This window comes from Nerophis ophidion, linkage group LG12 (assembly GCF_033978795.1).
Source record: "Nerophis ophidion isolate RoL-2023_Sa linkage group LG12, RoL_Noph_v1.0, whole genome shotgun sequence".
Lineage (NCBI taxonomy): Eukaryota > Metazoa > Chordata > Actinopteri > Syngnathiformes > Syngnathidae > Nerophis > Nerophis ophidion.
In genome coordinates, this window is record NC_084622.1 from 29455697 (window position 1) to 29472709 (window position 17013).

General features: G+C 42.1%; 1 protein-coding gene across 8 annotated transcripts in view; it reads left to right on the forward strand.

Moving 5' to 3' along the window:
* The window catches only part of LOC133563270 (tight junction protein ZO-1-like), a 259759-nt gene that overhangs the window by 9413 nt on the left and 233333 nt on the right, over nt 1-17013 (forward strand). Inside the window, exon 1 of one of the 8 annotated variants that reach the window (XM_061917304.1) lies at nt 9366-9382. The exons of the other annotated variants lie outside the window; for them this stretch is intronic. Coding sequence (XP_061773288.1) covers nt 9381-9382 — 2 coding nt within the window. The 5' untranslated portion in view covers nt 9366-9380. Of the gene's footprint in view, nt 1-9365; nt 9383-17013 lie in introns of those variants that run through there. 8 annotated transcript variants of the gene reach the window in all.

Genomic DNA, 17013 nt, shown 5'->3' on the forward strand with positions numbered 1-17013 from the left:
CATGATCGACTTTGTAGTTGTGTCATCGGATCTGCGGCCTCAGGTTTTGGACACTCGGGTGAAGAGAGGGGCGGAGCTTTCTACCGATCACCACCTGGTGGTGAGTTGGCTGCGATGGTGGGGGAGGATGCCGGACAGACCCGGCATGCCCAAACACATTTTGAGTGTCTGCTGGGAACGTCTGGCAGAGTCTCCTGTCAGAGAGAGTTTCAATTCACACCTCCGGAAAAACTTTGAACATGTCCAGAGGGAGGTGCGGGACATTGAGTCCGAGTGGACTATGTTCCGCACCTCTATCGTTGAGGCAGCTGATTGGAGCTGTGGCCGCAAGGTAGTTGGTGCCTGTCGTGGCGGTAATCTGAGAACCCGTTGGTGGACACCGGCGGTGAGGGATGCCGTCAAGCTGAAGAAGGAGTCCTATCGGGTTCTTTTGGCTCATAGGACTCCGGAGGCAGCGGACAGGTACCGACAAGCCAAACGGTGTGCGGTTTCGGCGGTCACAGAGGCAAAAACTCGGACATTGGAGGAGTTCAGGGAAGCCATGAAAAACGACTTCCGGACGGCTTCGAAGCGATTCTGGACCACCATCCACCGCCTCAGGAAAGGGGAGCAGTACACTGTCAACACCGTGTATGGTGCAGATGGTGTTCTGCTGACCTCGACTGCGGATGTTGTGGATAGGTGGAAGGAATACTTCGAAGATCTCCTCAATCCACCCAACACGTCTTCCTAGGAGGGAGCAGTGCCTGGGGAGTTTGTGGTGGGCTCTCCTATTTCTGGGGATGAGGTTGCTGAGGTAGTTAAAAAGCTCCTTGGTGGCAAGGCCCCAGTGGTGGAGGATATCCGCCCGGAGTTCCTTAAGGCTCTGGATGCTGTGGGGCTGTTTTGGTTGACAAGACTCTGCAGCATCGCGTGGACATCGGGGGTGGTACCTCTGGATTGGCAGACCGGGGTGGTGGTCCCTCTCTGTAAAAAGGGGGACCGGAAGGTGTATTCCAACTATCGTGGGATAACACTCCTCAGCCTTCCCGGTAAAGTATATTCTGGTGTACTGGAGAGGAGGCTACGCCGGATAGTCGAACCTCGGATTCAGGAGGAGCAGTGTAGTTTTCGTCCTGGTCGTGGAACTGTGGACCAGCTTTAAACTCTCGGCAGGGATCTTGAGGGTGCATGGGAGTTTGCCCAACCAGTCTACATGTGCTTTGTGAATTTGGAGAAGGCATTCGACTGTGTCCTTCGGGAAGTCCTGTGGGAGGTGCTCAGAGAGTATGGGGTATTGGACTGTCTTATTGTGGCGGTCCGCTCCCTGTACGATCAGTGTCAGAGCTTGGTCCGCATTGCCGGCAGTAAGTTGGACACGTTTCCAGTGAGGGTTGGACTCCGCCAAGACTGCCTTTTGTCACCGATTCTGTTCATAACTTTTATGGACGGAATTTCTAGGCGCAGTCAAGGCGTTGAGGGCTTCCGGTTTGGTGGCCGCGGGATTAGGTCTCTGCTTTTTGCAGATGATGTGGTCCTGATGACTTCATCTGGCCAAGATCTTCAGCTCTCACTGGATCGGTTCGCAGCCGAGTGTGAAGCGACTGGAATGAGAATCAGCACCTCCAAGTCTGAGTCCATGGTTCTCACCCGGAAAAGGGTGGAGTGCCATCTCCGGGTTGGGGAGGAGACCCTGCCCCAAGTGGAGGAGGTCAAGTACCTAGGAGTCTTGTTCACGAGTGGGGGAAGAGTGGATCGTGAGATCGACAGGCGGGTCGGTGCGGCGTCTTCAATAATGCGGATATTGTACCGATCCGTTGTGGTGAAGAAGGAGCTGAGCCGGAAGGCAAAGCTCTAAATTTACCGGTCGATCTACGTTCCCATCCTCACCTATGGTCATGAGCTTTGGGTCATAACCGAAAAGATAAGATCACGGGTACAAGCGGCCGAAATGAGTTTCCTCCGCCGTGTGGCGGGGCTCTCCCTTAGAGATAGGGTGAGAAGCTCTGCCATCCGGGAGGAACTCAAAGTAAAGCCGCTGCTCCTCCACATTGAGGAGCCAGATGAGGTGGTTCGGGCATCTGGTCAGGATGCCACCCGAACGGCTCCATAGGGAGGTGTTTAGGGCACGTCCAACCGGTAGGAGGCCACGGGGAATACCCAGGACACGTTGGGAAGACTATGTCTCCCGACTGGCCTGGGAACGCCTCGGGATCCCCCGGGAAGAGCTAGACGAAGTGGTTGGGGAGAGGGAAGTCTGGGCTTCCCTGCTTAGGCTGCTGCCCTCGCGACCCGACTTTGGATAAGCGGAAGAAAATGAATGGATGGATATTTTACGGTAATGTGTTAATAATTTTACACATAAGTCGCTCCGGAGTATATGTCGCACCCCCGGCCAAACTGAAAAAAACTGCGACTTATAGTCCAAAAAATACGGTAAGTAAGCCAACAAAGACTCCTAATTAGTTTGCTGACGAATGCAGTAGCATATTGTGTCATTTATCATACTATTATTTTGTCAAAATTATGAGGGACAAGCTGTAAAAATTAATTATTAATCTACTTGTTGATTTACAGTTAATATGTGCTTACTTTCTCTTTTAACATGTTCTATCTACACTTCTGTTAAAACATGATAATCACTTATTCTTCTGTTGTTTGATACTTTACATATGTTTTGGATGATACCACAGATCCGATACCAAGTCGTTACAGGATCATACTATGGTCATATTCAAAGTCCTCATTGGTCCAGGGACATATTTCCTCAGTTTATAAACATAATATAACTGTTAAAAAAGCAAAATAACATTTTGTGATGCTAAAAAATTTCGATGTAATCATAGTAGTATGCTCCTGTACTTGGTATCATAACAGTGAATGTCAGGTAATGGTGTTTGTCTGCATTCAGGAACGGCATTATAAGCTTAAGTTAAAGTTAAAGTACCAATAATTGTCACACACACACTAGGTGTGGTGAAATTTGTCCTCTGCATTTGACCCATCCCCCTTGTTCCACCTCCTTGGTGATTTAACCCTCAATTTCAACCCTTGATGCTGAGTGCCAAGCAGGGAGGTAATAGGACCCATTTTTAGAGTCTTTGGTATGACTCGGCCGGGGTTTGAACTCATGACCTACCGATCTCAGGGCGGACACTCTAACCACGAGGCCACTGAACAGGTTAAGCGGTGAATATATTTCATTAGTATCACAGTACTATGCTAATACCGGTCGGTATACAGAACAGCTATACATACCACGCACATATGCTTGCTCCATGCATAAACAAACAACAAAACAAATACACCATGTCAACAACAACATGACACAGCTGTGGCTTCTGAGATGCCACCCCATCATCCGCAGGGATGGGGGGGGCAGCCCGGTCAGAGACAGGAACAGACCCAACAAAGCTGTCAAGAGAGCTGACACCGTCCTAGGCTCTCCACTACCTCTTTGCCTATGTCGAGTCCACGTAGCTGAGTGAGAATCCGTTTAGGGAGACCAAAGTGTCCCATACATGCTCATTTCGGCCAGAACTCCTAGAAGCTTGCTGTCACAATGTATGTAGTCTGTCGTTGCGACTATTGTCGCCCCCTCACCACACAGCGCTTCGAAGTTTGGCGCTTAATCGATCTGACCACATTGTACATAATTTTGGACTAAATTAAGCATTTTTAGGCATACAAAAAGAGCTAAATGAACTAAAAATATCAATACTAAAATACAAATGGCCACTAGATTGAGACCAAACCAATCAGAGCAGCTGTTCAGTATCATGGCCACTGACTGGAAGCTCTACTGTGTTGGATTAAAAGAGTCTAAAAGTGACTCTGTCGGTGTTATTTCATGTCGAGAGGGCTCTCATAATGTCAACAAAACATATTTACTGTAAAAGGTTGTGAACAGGTTTTTATGGTCTAGCTATGTAAAATATTTGATTTTATAAATACCGTATTTCCTTAAATTGCCGCAGGGCATATAATACGCGCCTGCCTTGAATTACTGCCGGGTCAAACTCGCTTTCCAAAATAATTAGCGCATGCTTAGTATTACCGCCTGGTCAAACTCGTGACGTCACGAGTGACACTTCCCCTGTCATCATTTTCAAAATGGAGGAGGCTGATTTCAATACCGGTCATTTGAAATCGCATAAAGGGAAGAAGATTAAAGCTATTCAGTAGGATTTAAGGTCCGAGCTTACATCACACTCAAATTTTTACTGCATACCTTTGGTAAGTGCCGGAGTGAGAAGAGGTTTTAAAATAATTAGCGCATGCTTACTTTTACTGCATGCCTTTGTTAAGCGCAGGAGTGAGAAGAGGTTTTAAATTATTTAGCGCCCCGGCGGCAATTCAAGGAAATACGGTTGTTTAATAATCCCATGTGATGGTCTTCCTCTTCCCTTCCGGTGTTCCACGGACCAGGGTGACCACAACACCTTGAGATTAGGGTTTATAACAGGAGAGTTTTTATTTTTCGTTTTTTGTCGTTTTTCAAAGTTCTTCTTTTTGCTTTTCAGCAATCTGGTTTTGTTATCAAAGTTTTTTCTTTGCTTTTCAGTCTTCTGGTTCGCTCAGTCTTTTGTTGCTTTTCAGCCTCTTGGTCTCTCCTGCTCCCACTATCTCCTCTGCTCATCGTCTCCGGCGCTGCTAATAAAGGAACAGGTGATTAGATAACTCATTCCAGCTGAGATATCCACTCACCTGTTGGCTACTTCATGGCCGGCCCCTGTACACACCCTGCCCGCAGGGAACGCGTGGACCACGCCCCTCTCCACATCCCACTTTGCAGTAATTCCAGACCCAGAGAGAAAGACCAGACTCATAACCAATTAACAGCAATAAACAAGGATTTACTGTGTAGTTAAGTGTAATATTAAGGAATATGTTTAGCTCACTATGTGGACTAATAGTGAAATTGCTTTGTTTAGGCATGTGAGTGCAAGACCGGAAGGAACTGAGCAACACTAGCATATCTACGTGAGCTACAGTGCTAACATAACGGTCAGATGTTAATGTCATGCTAGGTTAACCTATTCACTGATGAAAAATAAAATAATAAAACTTACATCTGTCACGTCTGTAGTCATGGCCACCCCTCCTTATATGCAGATCACACGCTGTGCTTATGGGCCCGCGACTTGTGGGGGGCCCTGTTTTGCATAAAGAAGCGCATTTAGAATGTCAATGAATGACAGGGCGCTTCAAACGAAATGTTATCGCAAACATATTTCCTGCTTCGTCACTTATATAATTACAAACTACCCCTCCTTGTTTTCCTGGTTCATATGGAGTGTTTGTCTTTACAGGCAGTACTGGGTTACAATCTTGGTTGGAAATTGGTCAGGATGGTTTAAAAATTGTTGGAATTCTTAATTTGTACAAACAAATATTGAATGGTTTATTTCCCATGAATTTGTTATGGTACAAGTATTCATCAAACTGAAGTAAAGTTTGATTAAAAATGTATAAAACATTTTGGATTGGGAGGGTGGGTACCAAATATAATTTTGCTTAGGGGTCCAATTTAGGCCCCTGTCTGATAGTTAGCAGAGGTCCAGGCTTTTATCCTAAACCAACTATTCTTACCTCTGGGTACCTGTCTTTGTGTATTTGGGATCTGCCTAAGTCCGAAAATTGTGAAATCAAACCACGGAGGCGTGTTGGAGATATTTATACAACAATCTTGACTTCTTTCATACTTCCTTCCTTTGATGATTTTTTCCAAGTGTGACATCAATAGAAATGTACATAAAATGTAGAAATTTACCAGAAGAGCCTTGCACGAGTGTGCCATTGTCATCCGATGCTGTTGTCAAAAAGTCCTTCTTTTTCTCTGTTCTCTTGTTGTGGGGCAGATTTGCTCGTGCATGCACATGCATCCTCCGCTGCTTAGTTTGAACTTAATCTGTCAGTAGACTCGATATGGAAGCACTATAAACTACAGCATGGCTGGGGGGGAAAAGATGCAGCTAAGTGCAGCCACGTAAATAAGACTGACTCGTACATTCACATGCATCCTCCGCTGTTGCCATTTATAACAGTGGTCCCCAACCTTTTTGTATCCGCGGACCGGTCAACGCTTAATAATTTGTCCCGCGGCCCGGGGGGGAGGTTGGTGTCCTTTTTTTTCTTTTTTTTTTCTTTCTTCTTTCTCATGAAAAAGGGACGTTTTTGTCATGAAAAAGGGAGTTTTTTGTGGTTGGTGCACTATTTATAAGTGTATATTGTGTTTTTTATGTTGATTTAATAAAAAAAACAAAAAAAAATTAAAAAAAATTATTTTATTTTTTATTTTTTTTTATAAAAAATTCTTCTGTGGCCTGGTACCAATCGGGCCACGGCCGGTACCGCGGCCCGGGGGTTGGGGACCACTGATTTATAAGACAAAGTAGCGTATAGTTCAAACGTATATCTGTCATTAGACTCAATATGGAAGTGCTAAAAACTACAACATTGCTGGTGGGGTGGGTAAAGCCAAAGTGGAAGCACGTAAATAAGACCGCCCACAAAACAACACATCCTGACGAGACGGTCAGAAAGCGTCTTGAAGATGGTCTGTAAACCATAATCTATGCGAAATTTTGACCAAAGATTCAGCATTACTTGTTATGTAGACCACAAGCGAGTGTTTAAGTGCAGAAAAATATCATAATATGACCTATGTAAGATGTGCAGTGATTAGGGATGAAACGGTAAATTAGAAAGCTGCCTGCTCCTATATGACCAGAATTTGAACCAATGATAAAATGTTATGGTAGTGCTGTCGCTGTCATTGTAAATTTTGATCCAAAACGGACTTTCATCCATTATCTCCTGCTTGTCCCTCCCTGGGTTGCGGGGTAGCGGGAACCTATCCCAGCTGCATTCGGGCAGTAGGCGGTGTACACCCTGGACAAGTCGCCTCCTCATCGCAGGGCAAACACTGACAACATTCACACTCACATTCACACACTAGGGCCATTTTAGTGTTGCCAATCAACCTATCCCCAGGTGCATGTCTTAGGAGGTGGGAGGGAGCCGGAGTATTGATATTGATATCGAATTGATAACTGCACTTTGATAAACTCACGGACTGACTGTCGCAAGCTTGTGATCCTAAATGCTAACATGAAAACAAGAGTATTAACGTCTTTACCCATAAAGAAACAAAGTACCCCAATATTAACTTATATAAAAACATTGCTGTCTGAGCATCTAAGCTATTCAATTGTGCACATTGAACCAACAAGGTCTGCTCTCTTACTACAGAGTGATTGTTCTATACTCAGAGGAATAAGAGATGGAATAAAAAACTATTCAAGTGTCATAGTACAAACCACTGTTTAAAACAAATACAAACTCAGCCATTGAAGCAGATAAAATACTGAGACTGAAGCACTGTCAGAGAAGCATATGAAACACAAAACATGCAAAATACGTTGTTTTCTAACTGTATGTGTATTTATTTTTGTTGTTTAAAAAAACTACAGTAACTCAAAAATATTTCAGTGTGTGTCATACTTGCCAACCCAACCGGATTTTCCTGGAGAATCCCGAAATTCAGCGCCTCTCCCGAAAACCTCCTGGGACAAATTTTCTCCCGAAATTCAGAGTGCCTGCCCAATGACGTTTTAACTGTGAATGATCAAGGGCGAGTTCTTGGTTTCTTATGTGGGTTTATTGTTAGGCAGTTTCATTAACGTCTTCCCAGCGGGGCAACAACACACAACAACAGCAGTCACGTTTTCGTCTTCCGTAAAGCAGTTTGTCTGCAGTAAACAGCAATGTTGTGACCCTCTTAAACAGGACAATACTGCCATCTACTGTGCATGCACACGTGACAATAACATCTACAGCTTTTAGAGCAGTGGTTCTCAACCTTTTTTCAAAGATGTACCCCCTGTGAACATTTTCTTAATTCAAGTACCCCCTAATCAGAGCAAAGCATTTTTGGTTGAAAAAAAAGATAAAGAAGTAAAATACAGCACTATGTCATCAGTTTCTGATTTTTTTAATTGTGGAAAATATTGCTCATTTGTAGTGTTCTTTCTTAAACTATTTGGAAAAAAAGATATTAGATAGATATTACTTTATTTATTCCTTTAGGAGAGTTCCTTCAGGAAAATTAAAATATCCAGCACAATCCCATTCAATATCAGACAAACGTTACAGGGAGACAGAACAGGATCGCTGACGGGTGTGCCGGCTTCCAGCGCCCCTTACAACAAAGGTGAGATACAGGTAAACAAGTGGGGGGAATGGGAGAAAAAAATAGAAGATTAAAATAAAATGAAATATAATTAAAAAATCGGTCTAAGCCGATATAAAAATAACTAAAAACCAGTTGGAAAATAAACAAGTGATTCAATTATAAATACAGATTTCTACACATACTGCGATGAGATGGCGACTTGTCCAGGGTATAGAGCCTTCCGCCTGATTGTAGCTGAGATAGGCACCAGCGCCCCCCGTGACCTCAAAAGGAATAAGCAGTAGTCAATGGATGGATGGATGGATAGCTGTAAAGATACTCCTCCCCTCTCAACCACGCCCCCAACAACACCCCGCCCCCAACCACGCCCCTCTCCCAACCCCCGGCCACGCCCCCACCACCCACCTCCTGAAATCGGAGGTCTCAAGGTTGGCAGTATGGTGTGTGTACAAGTACTTTTTGAGCATGTTCAACAATATTGCGATAATAATGATAACTGTGATCATTTTGGTCATGATAAGCCTACTTTTGCAAAGCTGTCCTCCCTAAAGTGGTGGGTGTTTACACAGGGCAGGCTCATTTGGGTGGGTAAAGTGGTATCATGTCCGCGAGAAGGAAGGTTTTTCCTGCATGATTGGACAAATATTACTGTTAGAACATCATTAAAATATCAGTTTATTCCGGTTGACAGACATGGAGTGTATGTGATGTTGATGAATTCAATCTGCCGAATGGGGTTATTTAGTGACATAAGACAAGAGTTTACATTAGCTGAGGCCTTCTAAGTGCGTCACAACTGCTTGATGGAGTGGATCGGCACAAGTGTTCACCCCCGGAGAATACCCTTAGCCCAGCTGCTTTAGCAGGAGGAGTGATGTGGGTACTGTTTGTGTGTGAGGCAGGGTGGACAGGGTGAGCTTGAAGTGACAGGACAGCCAAGCTGATATGCTCCCCAGACAGTTATTGAGGCCTCTTTAATGTATGACAGCTAAGTCAGCATTGAGACAGCAAACCCAGTGGTAAGGCCCTCGGCACTGACACAAACACACACACACACACACGCACACACACACACACACGCAAGTATATGCACACACACAATGACAGGACGACAGCAACACACACATTTCAGCACTGTAGCAGCACACATAGCACAGAATGGTCACAGAGCCTCCAATCCACACGCAGATCCCTTGCAAGAAAAATGTAAGTCCTTTTGAAATTATTCATGAGCATACCTGAAGATCACTTTGGACACTACTGATCTCTGTTGTCTTTTTGAGCTAACCTTTTTTTTGCTGGAGCAGGTTGGAATAAAGGTGCGAGTCAGGAGTCAGCTAAGGTTGAATGCATGTAACTGTAAATCAGTGGGGTGCAAAATGGCTAAATCGTTTGTTTATTCAGTCTAAGAGGAAGTAGGACACAAAGCGCCTCAAGGCATGGTGGTTTGGTACCAACGCGTGTCCCTTTGTGGCAGAGTAAAGCACGTCTGCAGCCTCGCTTGTTAGAAACAATGTCTTCCTCACGCTGGACTGTACGTTTCCACAAAACGGTGTGTTGGTCACAAGTGACGTTAGTTGTTGGTTTGTTGTGGCCACAGAGAGCGCTGATTCTGAACGCTTGAGCCAGCAGCTGATCACATCTCTGGGCTGAGAGTGCATCAAAGGAGCCTGGCTAAAAGCTGTAGTAGCTACAGTGTACCCCTGTGCTTTAAAGAGCACCACAGGAACAGATGTGAAATGGACTGAATTCAGTTTGTGCTGTCAGCTGAAATACTGCTTTTACTGAACTTTTCCCCCTCTTACATTTACTGAGCTGCATCTCATCTGCCCAGAAATCTATCTGCTCATTTAAAGGGGAACATTATCACCAGACCTATGTAAGCGTCAATATATACCTTGATGTTGCAGAAAAAAGACCATATATTTTTTAACCGATTTCCGAACTCTAAATGGGTGAATTTTGGCAAATTAAACGCCTTTCTATTTATCGCTCTCAGAGCGTCACTTAGGTAATAAAGCCGCCATTTTCTCAAACACATTACAAACACCGGGTCTCAGCTCTGTTATTTTCCGTTTTTTTGACTATTTTCTGGAACCTTGGAGACATCATGCCTCGTCGGTGTGTTGTCGGCGGGTGTAACTAACAGGGAGGGATTCAAGTTGCACCACTGGCCCAAAGATGCGAAAGTGGCAAGAATTTGGACAAAATTTGTTCAAAATACGAGGGTGTGGGGAAAGCCAACGAAATAGTCAGTCGTTTATTCTGCACACTTTACCAACGAAAGCTATGCTACTACAGAGATGGCAAGATTGTGTGGATATCCTGCGACACTCAAAGCAGATGCATTTCTAACGATAAAGTCAAAGAAATCTGCCGCCAGACCCCCAATGAATGTGCCGGAGTGTCTGAACATTTTACCGGCAGTGCTAAGGCAGACATGGCACAGAGATGTATGGATAACCTGCAGATGCATTTCCAACGATAAAGTCAACTTAATCACAAAGGTGAGTTTTGTTGATGTTATTGACTTATGTGCTAATCAGACATATTTGGTCGCGGCATGACTGCCAGCTAATCGATGCTAACATGCTATTTAGGCTAGCTGTATGTACATCTGAAACTATATTTACATCCAGGGTTCCCCTCCACCCACATTTAATGCCAAACAAACACTTACCAATTGATTGATTTAAGTTGATCCAGTGTCACAAGATGCAAAACTTCCGATCGTTGGTCTGCACATTTTACCGGCGATGCTAAGGCAGACATGGCCAAATAGCGTCAATAGCTATTTGCTCAATAGCTTCAGGTTCTGCTTCAATTTCGTTTTCGCTATCTGCCTCCATACTCCGACCATCCGTTTCAATACATGCGTAATCTGTTGAATCACTTAAGCCGCTGAAATCCGAGTCTGAATCCGAGCTAATATCGCTATATCTTGCTGTGCTGTCCGTATTGGCATCACTGGATGACGTCACAGGAAAATGGACGATGGCCTCACAGATAGCGAAAATCGGGCACTTTAAAGCTTTTTTTAGGGATATTCCGGGATGGGTAAAATTTTGAAAAAAATTTCAAAAACTAAAACAAGCCACTGGGAACTGTTTTTTTATTGGTTTTAACCCTTCTGAAATTGTGATAATGTTCCCCTTTAAATGAATTTTAGATCATTGATTACACAATCACTAATGGGTGTAAAATACAATTTTTTAACACCACATATAGTGGTGTTTATATACAGTATATACAAATAGTAGGTAACCAACCTAAAGTATAATTTCCAGTATATGCATACCAATGTATTATTCACTCTATGCAGTTGTTTAGGGCTGCAACCATTAGGGGGGACAACATGATTATGGCAACCGTCACTTCAGTAGCTGATGATCTGCAGGTGTCAGCAGGTGTTTGCTTGTTCTACTTTAATGGACTGAATTGCCCCACGGATACAATCGTACATTGTTTCTGCTAAACATTTATTCAGCAACGAGTCAACATGTCCTTTCCAATAATTTTAGTTTGTGGCTGTGTCCACTCAAAAGCCTGAAGAGATATTTGCTAACTTAGCATCACTTGGAACGCCGTCATCAAGACACATTTTAAGTTATAATGTCTACAAAACTTTTTTTTCCTAGTTTTCCCCAGTTGTTGTGTATTTTAAGTAACTTTTTTAGTTAATGTGGAAACAACATAGCAGTTGTGATTTGGCTTTGCTGCTGTAGAAAATATATACCACTTTTCTTCCTGCTTGGACCTATCAACTTTTTTTTACATTTTTACAAAAACTTGTACTGTTTATTTGTATAACTGTTTATTTAAATTTTTTATTCATACAATGTTGCTCAGGTGGTAGAGTGGCCGTGCCAGCAACTTGAGGGTTCCAGGTTTGATTCTAGCTTCTGCCATCCTAGACACTGCTCGTGCCACAGACAATAGATTAAATGTAGCTTAAATGAAGATAATGGGTTTCACTACGTGAAGCGTTTTGAGTCTATTGAGGGGAAAGCGCTATATAAATATAATTCACTTCACCACAGTTAAAGGCCTACTGAAACCCACTACTACCCACCACTTAGTCTGATAGTTTATACATCGATTATGAAATATTAACATTGCAACACAAGCCAATACGGCCTTTTTAGTTGACTAAATCACAATTTTAAATTTCCCGGGAGTTTCTTCTTGGAAACGTCGAGTAATGATGACGTGTACGCGTGACGTCACGGGTTTTAAGGAAATATGAGCGCTGCACACACACACAGCTAAAAGTCGTCTGCTTTAACCGCATAATTACACAGTATTTTGGAGATCTGTGTTGCTGAATCTTTTGCAATTTGTTCAATTAATATTGGAGAAGTCACAGTAGAAAGATGGAGTTGGGAAGCTTTAACCTTTAGCCACACAAACACACGGTGATTCCTTGTTTAAAATTCCCGGAGGTGAAACTTTCCTATGGATCAGTGCGCGGTCAAGCAGACATGGATCCCAACCAAATGTTAACCAGAAGGTTTTGGTGAGAAAATTGTGGTAAAAGTCGCCACTTACCGGATATCAGCTGAGCTTTTGTCGTCTGTACAGCTGCCGTCGACACCCGTGAGACATGGCGTCAACACACCTGTGGACAAACCCCTCCGACTATCGGGTAATATTAAACTCACTAAAACACTAGCAACACAATAGAAAGATAAGGGATTACCCAGAATTATCCGAGTAAATGTGTCTAAAAACATCGGAATACGTCCCAATGCTATCGCGTTTTGTTTTTTTTTACTCGTTTTTTTTCTTCTTCTTTTTTTCTAGTCCGTTGCTATCAATATCCTCAAACACGAATCTTTCATCCTCGCTCAAATTAATGGGGGAATTGTCGTTTTCTCGGTCCGAATCATTGTTTTTGTTGGAGGCTCCCATTAAAATCAATGTGAATATGTGAGGAGCCCCCACACTTCCGATGTCATCATCTGCGACTTCCGATAAAGGCGAGGCTTTTTTAGGAAGTAGCCAAAAAAGTGGCAAACTTTATCGTCTATTTTTTCTACTAAATCCTTTTAGCAGACATATGGCAATATCGCGAAATGATCAATATGACACATAGAATGGACCTGCTATTCCAGTTTAAATAAGAAAATCTCATTTCAGTAGGCCTTTAATACATGTTATTGGTATCGGTATTGGTATCGGCTGATCGGTATCAGAATCGGCAACATAGATCCTTGATCGGAACATCCTTATTATTAATACATTATTTGTAAATGTCTAATCTGAAACACACTACTTTAATGCATTTTTCTTTGCCGTCTTTTATGCAGACACTCAGAATCCCATAACCAAATCTACTACTGGTCGCCAAGAGTAATCCTGTAAATCCTTGTTTGTCCTTGTTAATTGGTTCCGGGCATTGCCGTGGTAAATTAATTCATGCGTAGTAAGAATTAATAACTATAATTTCAATATTTTAATAGCTAAACATAAAAAACCTGTTTATGATTATGTTTTCGAGAAATAAATTAGTCTGATTTCTCAAATAGTTCAGCCCCAAAGAAACATCCTACAACCCATGGAAACACCTTAGTCTCTCTTATTCATGTTTGGCTTTTGAGAAAACCACAATAACACACCTATATTATATGATTGGAAACTTTGTCTCTCGGGTGGGTGTGTGCTACTGAAAGGAAACCCATTTTATTGCGCATGCACCAGGCTCAGCGCGCTGGATATGACCCAAGAGCAAATACCATTTAAAGGCATAATGAAATGAGATTTTCTTATTCAAACGGGGATAGCAGGTCCATTCTATGTGTCATACTTGATCATTTCGTGATATTGCCATATTTTTGCTGAAAGGATTTAGTAGAGAACATCGACGATAAAGTTCGCAACTTTTGGTCGCTAATAAAAAAGCCTTCCCTTTACCGGAAGTATGTGCGCGTGACGTCACCGGTGTGAGGGCTCCTCACATCTTCACATTGTCTATAATGTGAGCCACCAGCAGTAAGAGCAATTCGGACCGAGAAAGCGACAATTTCCCCATTAATTTGAGCGAGGATGAAAGATTTGGGGATGAGGATATTGATAGTGAAGGACTAGAAAAAAAATAAAAATAAAATAAATACAATAAAAAGCGACGGCTACGGGCGGCGGCAGTGTGAGCGTTTCAGATGTAATTAGACACATTTACTAGGATAATTCTGGAAGATCCCTTATCTGCTTATTGTTTTAATAGTGTTTTAGTGAGATTGTAAAGACATACCTCAAAGTCGGATGGCTGCGGTGAACACGCCAGCGTCTCAGAGAGAAGCCGAGGAGCCAAGCTCACAGCTGCCTTTTTTGACAGCTACTGCAGGAGGACGCACAATCCACTGATGTCTCCGGTAAGATATATATCACAATTTTCCCATCCAAAAACATGCTAGTTGATGTAAAGAAACATGTTCGCAGGACCGCTCTGTGTTAAAGCTTCTCAACAAACAAAGAAACACCGGCTGTGTTTCGGTGCTAAAGATAGCTGCAATCCAACGCTTTCCACCAACAGCATTGTTCTTTATAGTCTCCATTATTAATTGAACAAATTGAAAAAAGATTCAGCAACACAGATGTCCAAACTACTGTGTAAATATGCGATGAAAAGAGACGACTTTTAGCCGTAAGTGGTGCTGAGCTAATATGTCCTCTCCAACCAATAACGTCACAAACACACGTCATCATACGCGTCATCATTCCGCAACGTTTTCAACAAGAAACTCCGCTGGAAATTTAGAATTGTAATTTAATAAACTAAAAAGGCCGTATTGGCATGTGTTGCAATGTTAAGATTTCATCATTGATGTATAAACTATCAGACTGCGTGGTCGGTAGTAGTGGGTTTCATTAGCCCTTTAATCAAAACAGGCAATAATTGGAATAGGAGACTGTTTATTTGCTTCACAAATTTAGAGAACAGAACATTTTGAAATGCATCGATGGGACAAAAAAAAAGAAACAGACATTTATTTAAAAAAGGTATAATAAATGTAGAATGTGGCTTCATTCGGGCTCCCGAACGAAATACAAGTGAGATGAACAAGAATGAAGCAGGTACGGTAGAAGGCAAAGAAGAGAATGTACACAAACCTCTTCATGCTGCATTTTTGCACTCCAAACTGATTAGCAATATCTCTGTATTCCACACAACTGGCAAGCTTGTGTCAATATTTTGATATTGACACATGTCATCTGTGCACACATTACTAGGATGACCTTTGGAGAGGCACAGCTGACATGTGTCATTGTCAAAATATTATTTTAAATCACTAAGTTTGGGGTTGGGATATTTCAAGACGTAAACAGTACAGTATGAACTTCATTATTATACATTATTATAAACTCTTGAATGAATATATCCAAACACTTTATCAATATTTATTATGTGTTTGAAAACTGCAACCCCGAGACAGACAAGCGGTAAAAGGATGGATGGATGTACTTGAACAAACAACAGTTAATATTGTATGTGGCTTCTAAACAAAAAAGAGGTTTTAGCACATCATCACCAGATCAATAGCAGTCCTTTACAATCTAATACCATAGAAATGACCAACTCTATCATTTATCGAACACGATAAAGGCCTAAATAATTTCAAACATAGTCCGTTACGATAGTCACGAATGTAAGTGTTTGTCCTACATGTAGTAATCGGTTGTGGACAGACAAAACCCAAAAAGTGGTACATTCTGCCGAGGCGTAAATACTTTCTTGACAGGGAATCAGTTTTTGGCACAAGCAGTTAACTCACTGTTGTGTAGATGTCCCGATCAATGACTTGTCTGTTGATGGCATCATGGCAGTAAAAATGAAATGTGTCCTCTTTACTTTCTCCCAGGTGTACAGATATTATGATGTACAACATGCTAAATCCACACATTTTGTTTTTGGGGGTGACTTCCTCGTCTTGCCAGGAAAATCATCTGATTGGCTCTCGTTAATAAGTAACCCCCATTCTCTTTCAATGTACACCATTAAAGAGTTGTAATTGTATATATTAAGAAGTTGTCCTACCCATCTACAACATGAAATTAAATATCTTTGGAATTTGTTTCTGGCAACATTTTTGTGTCATATTTATAAGTTAACTAACTAATTTATTTGCGTTATCGTCTTAGTCAACGTGCCATTGTTTTGAATACTTATCTTCTTTTTACCCTCTCCGATGAAAAAAAAATGATCAAAATCCAAATAAAATAAACAGCTTCCAGTTTAGTGCAGGCACAGCCCGCCCATGATGCCAGGACCACGTGTGACCAATAGTTGCATCACACCGTCTGCCCCCACAATAAGAACAGTCTGAGGCAAATCCAAAGTATACAAAAATGACAAGATTTATTTTTACTTTTCCTTTGGATGAAAAAATAACAAGAATGGCAAAAATGATAAAAATGACGTAATCACAAACACTTCATTGTCACAATTGCTGACACGTTCGGACATGTTCAGACGCGGTCAGAAAACCTATTGTTGCATGCCCTGCCTGACCTTCAAAACTTAACATAGCCCCTTTTACGACAGTTGTTGGCCCTTTACGAAACCCAATGCAAAAGCATAGAGAACCAATACATCAATATGAAATGAAAGATCAATTTAATTTAAATGAAATATAACAACGTACAAAATATACAGCCATATAAACTATTACTTCATAATCTAAGTTACTTTAAACAAAGCATGATATGTAAACATGTATAGTTATGTCCGAAATGGCTCTAACAATGACTTTTTATATACATTTTTAACATGAAGAAAGCCCTCTAGAAACACCCACAGTCACATTTACAAGTCGCAAACTTCAAAGCGTCATGTGGCG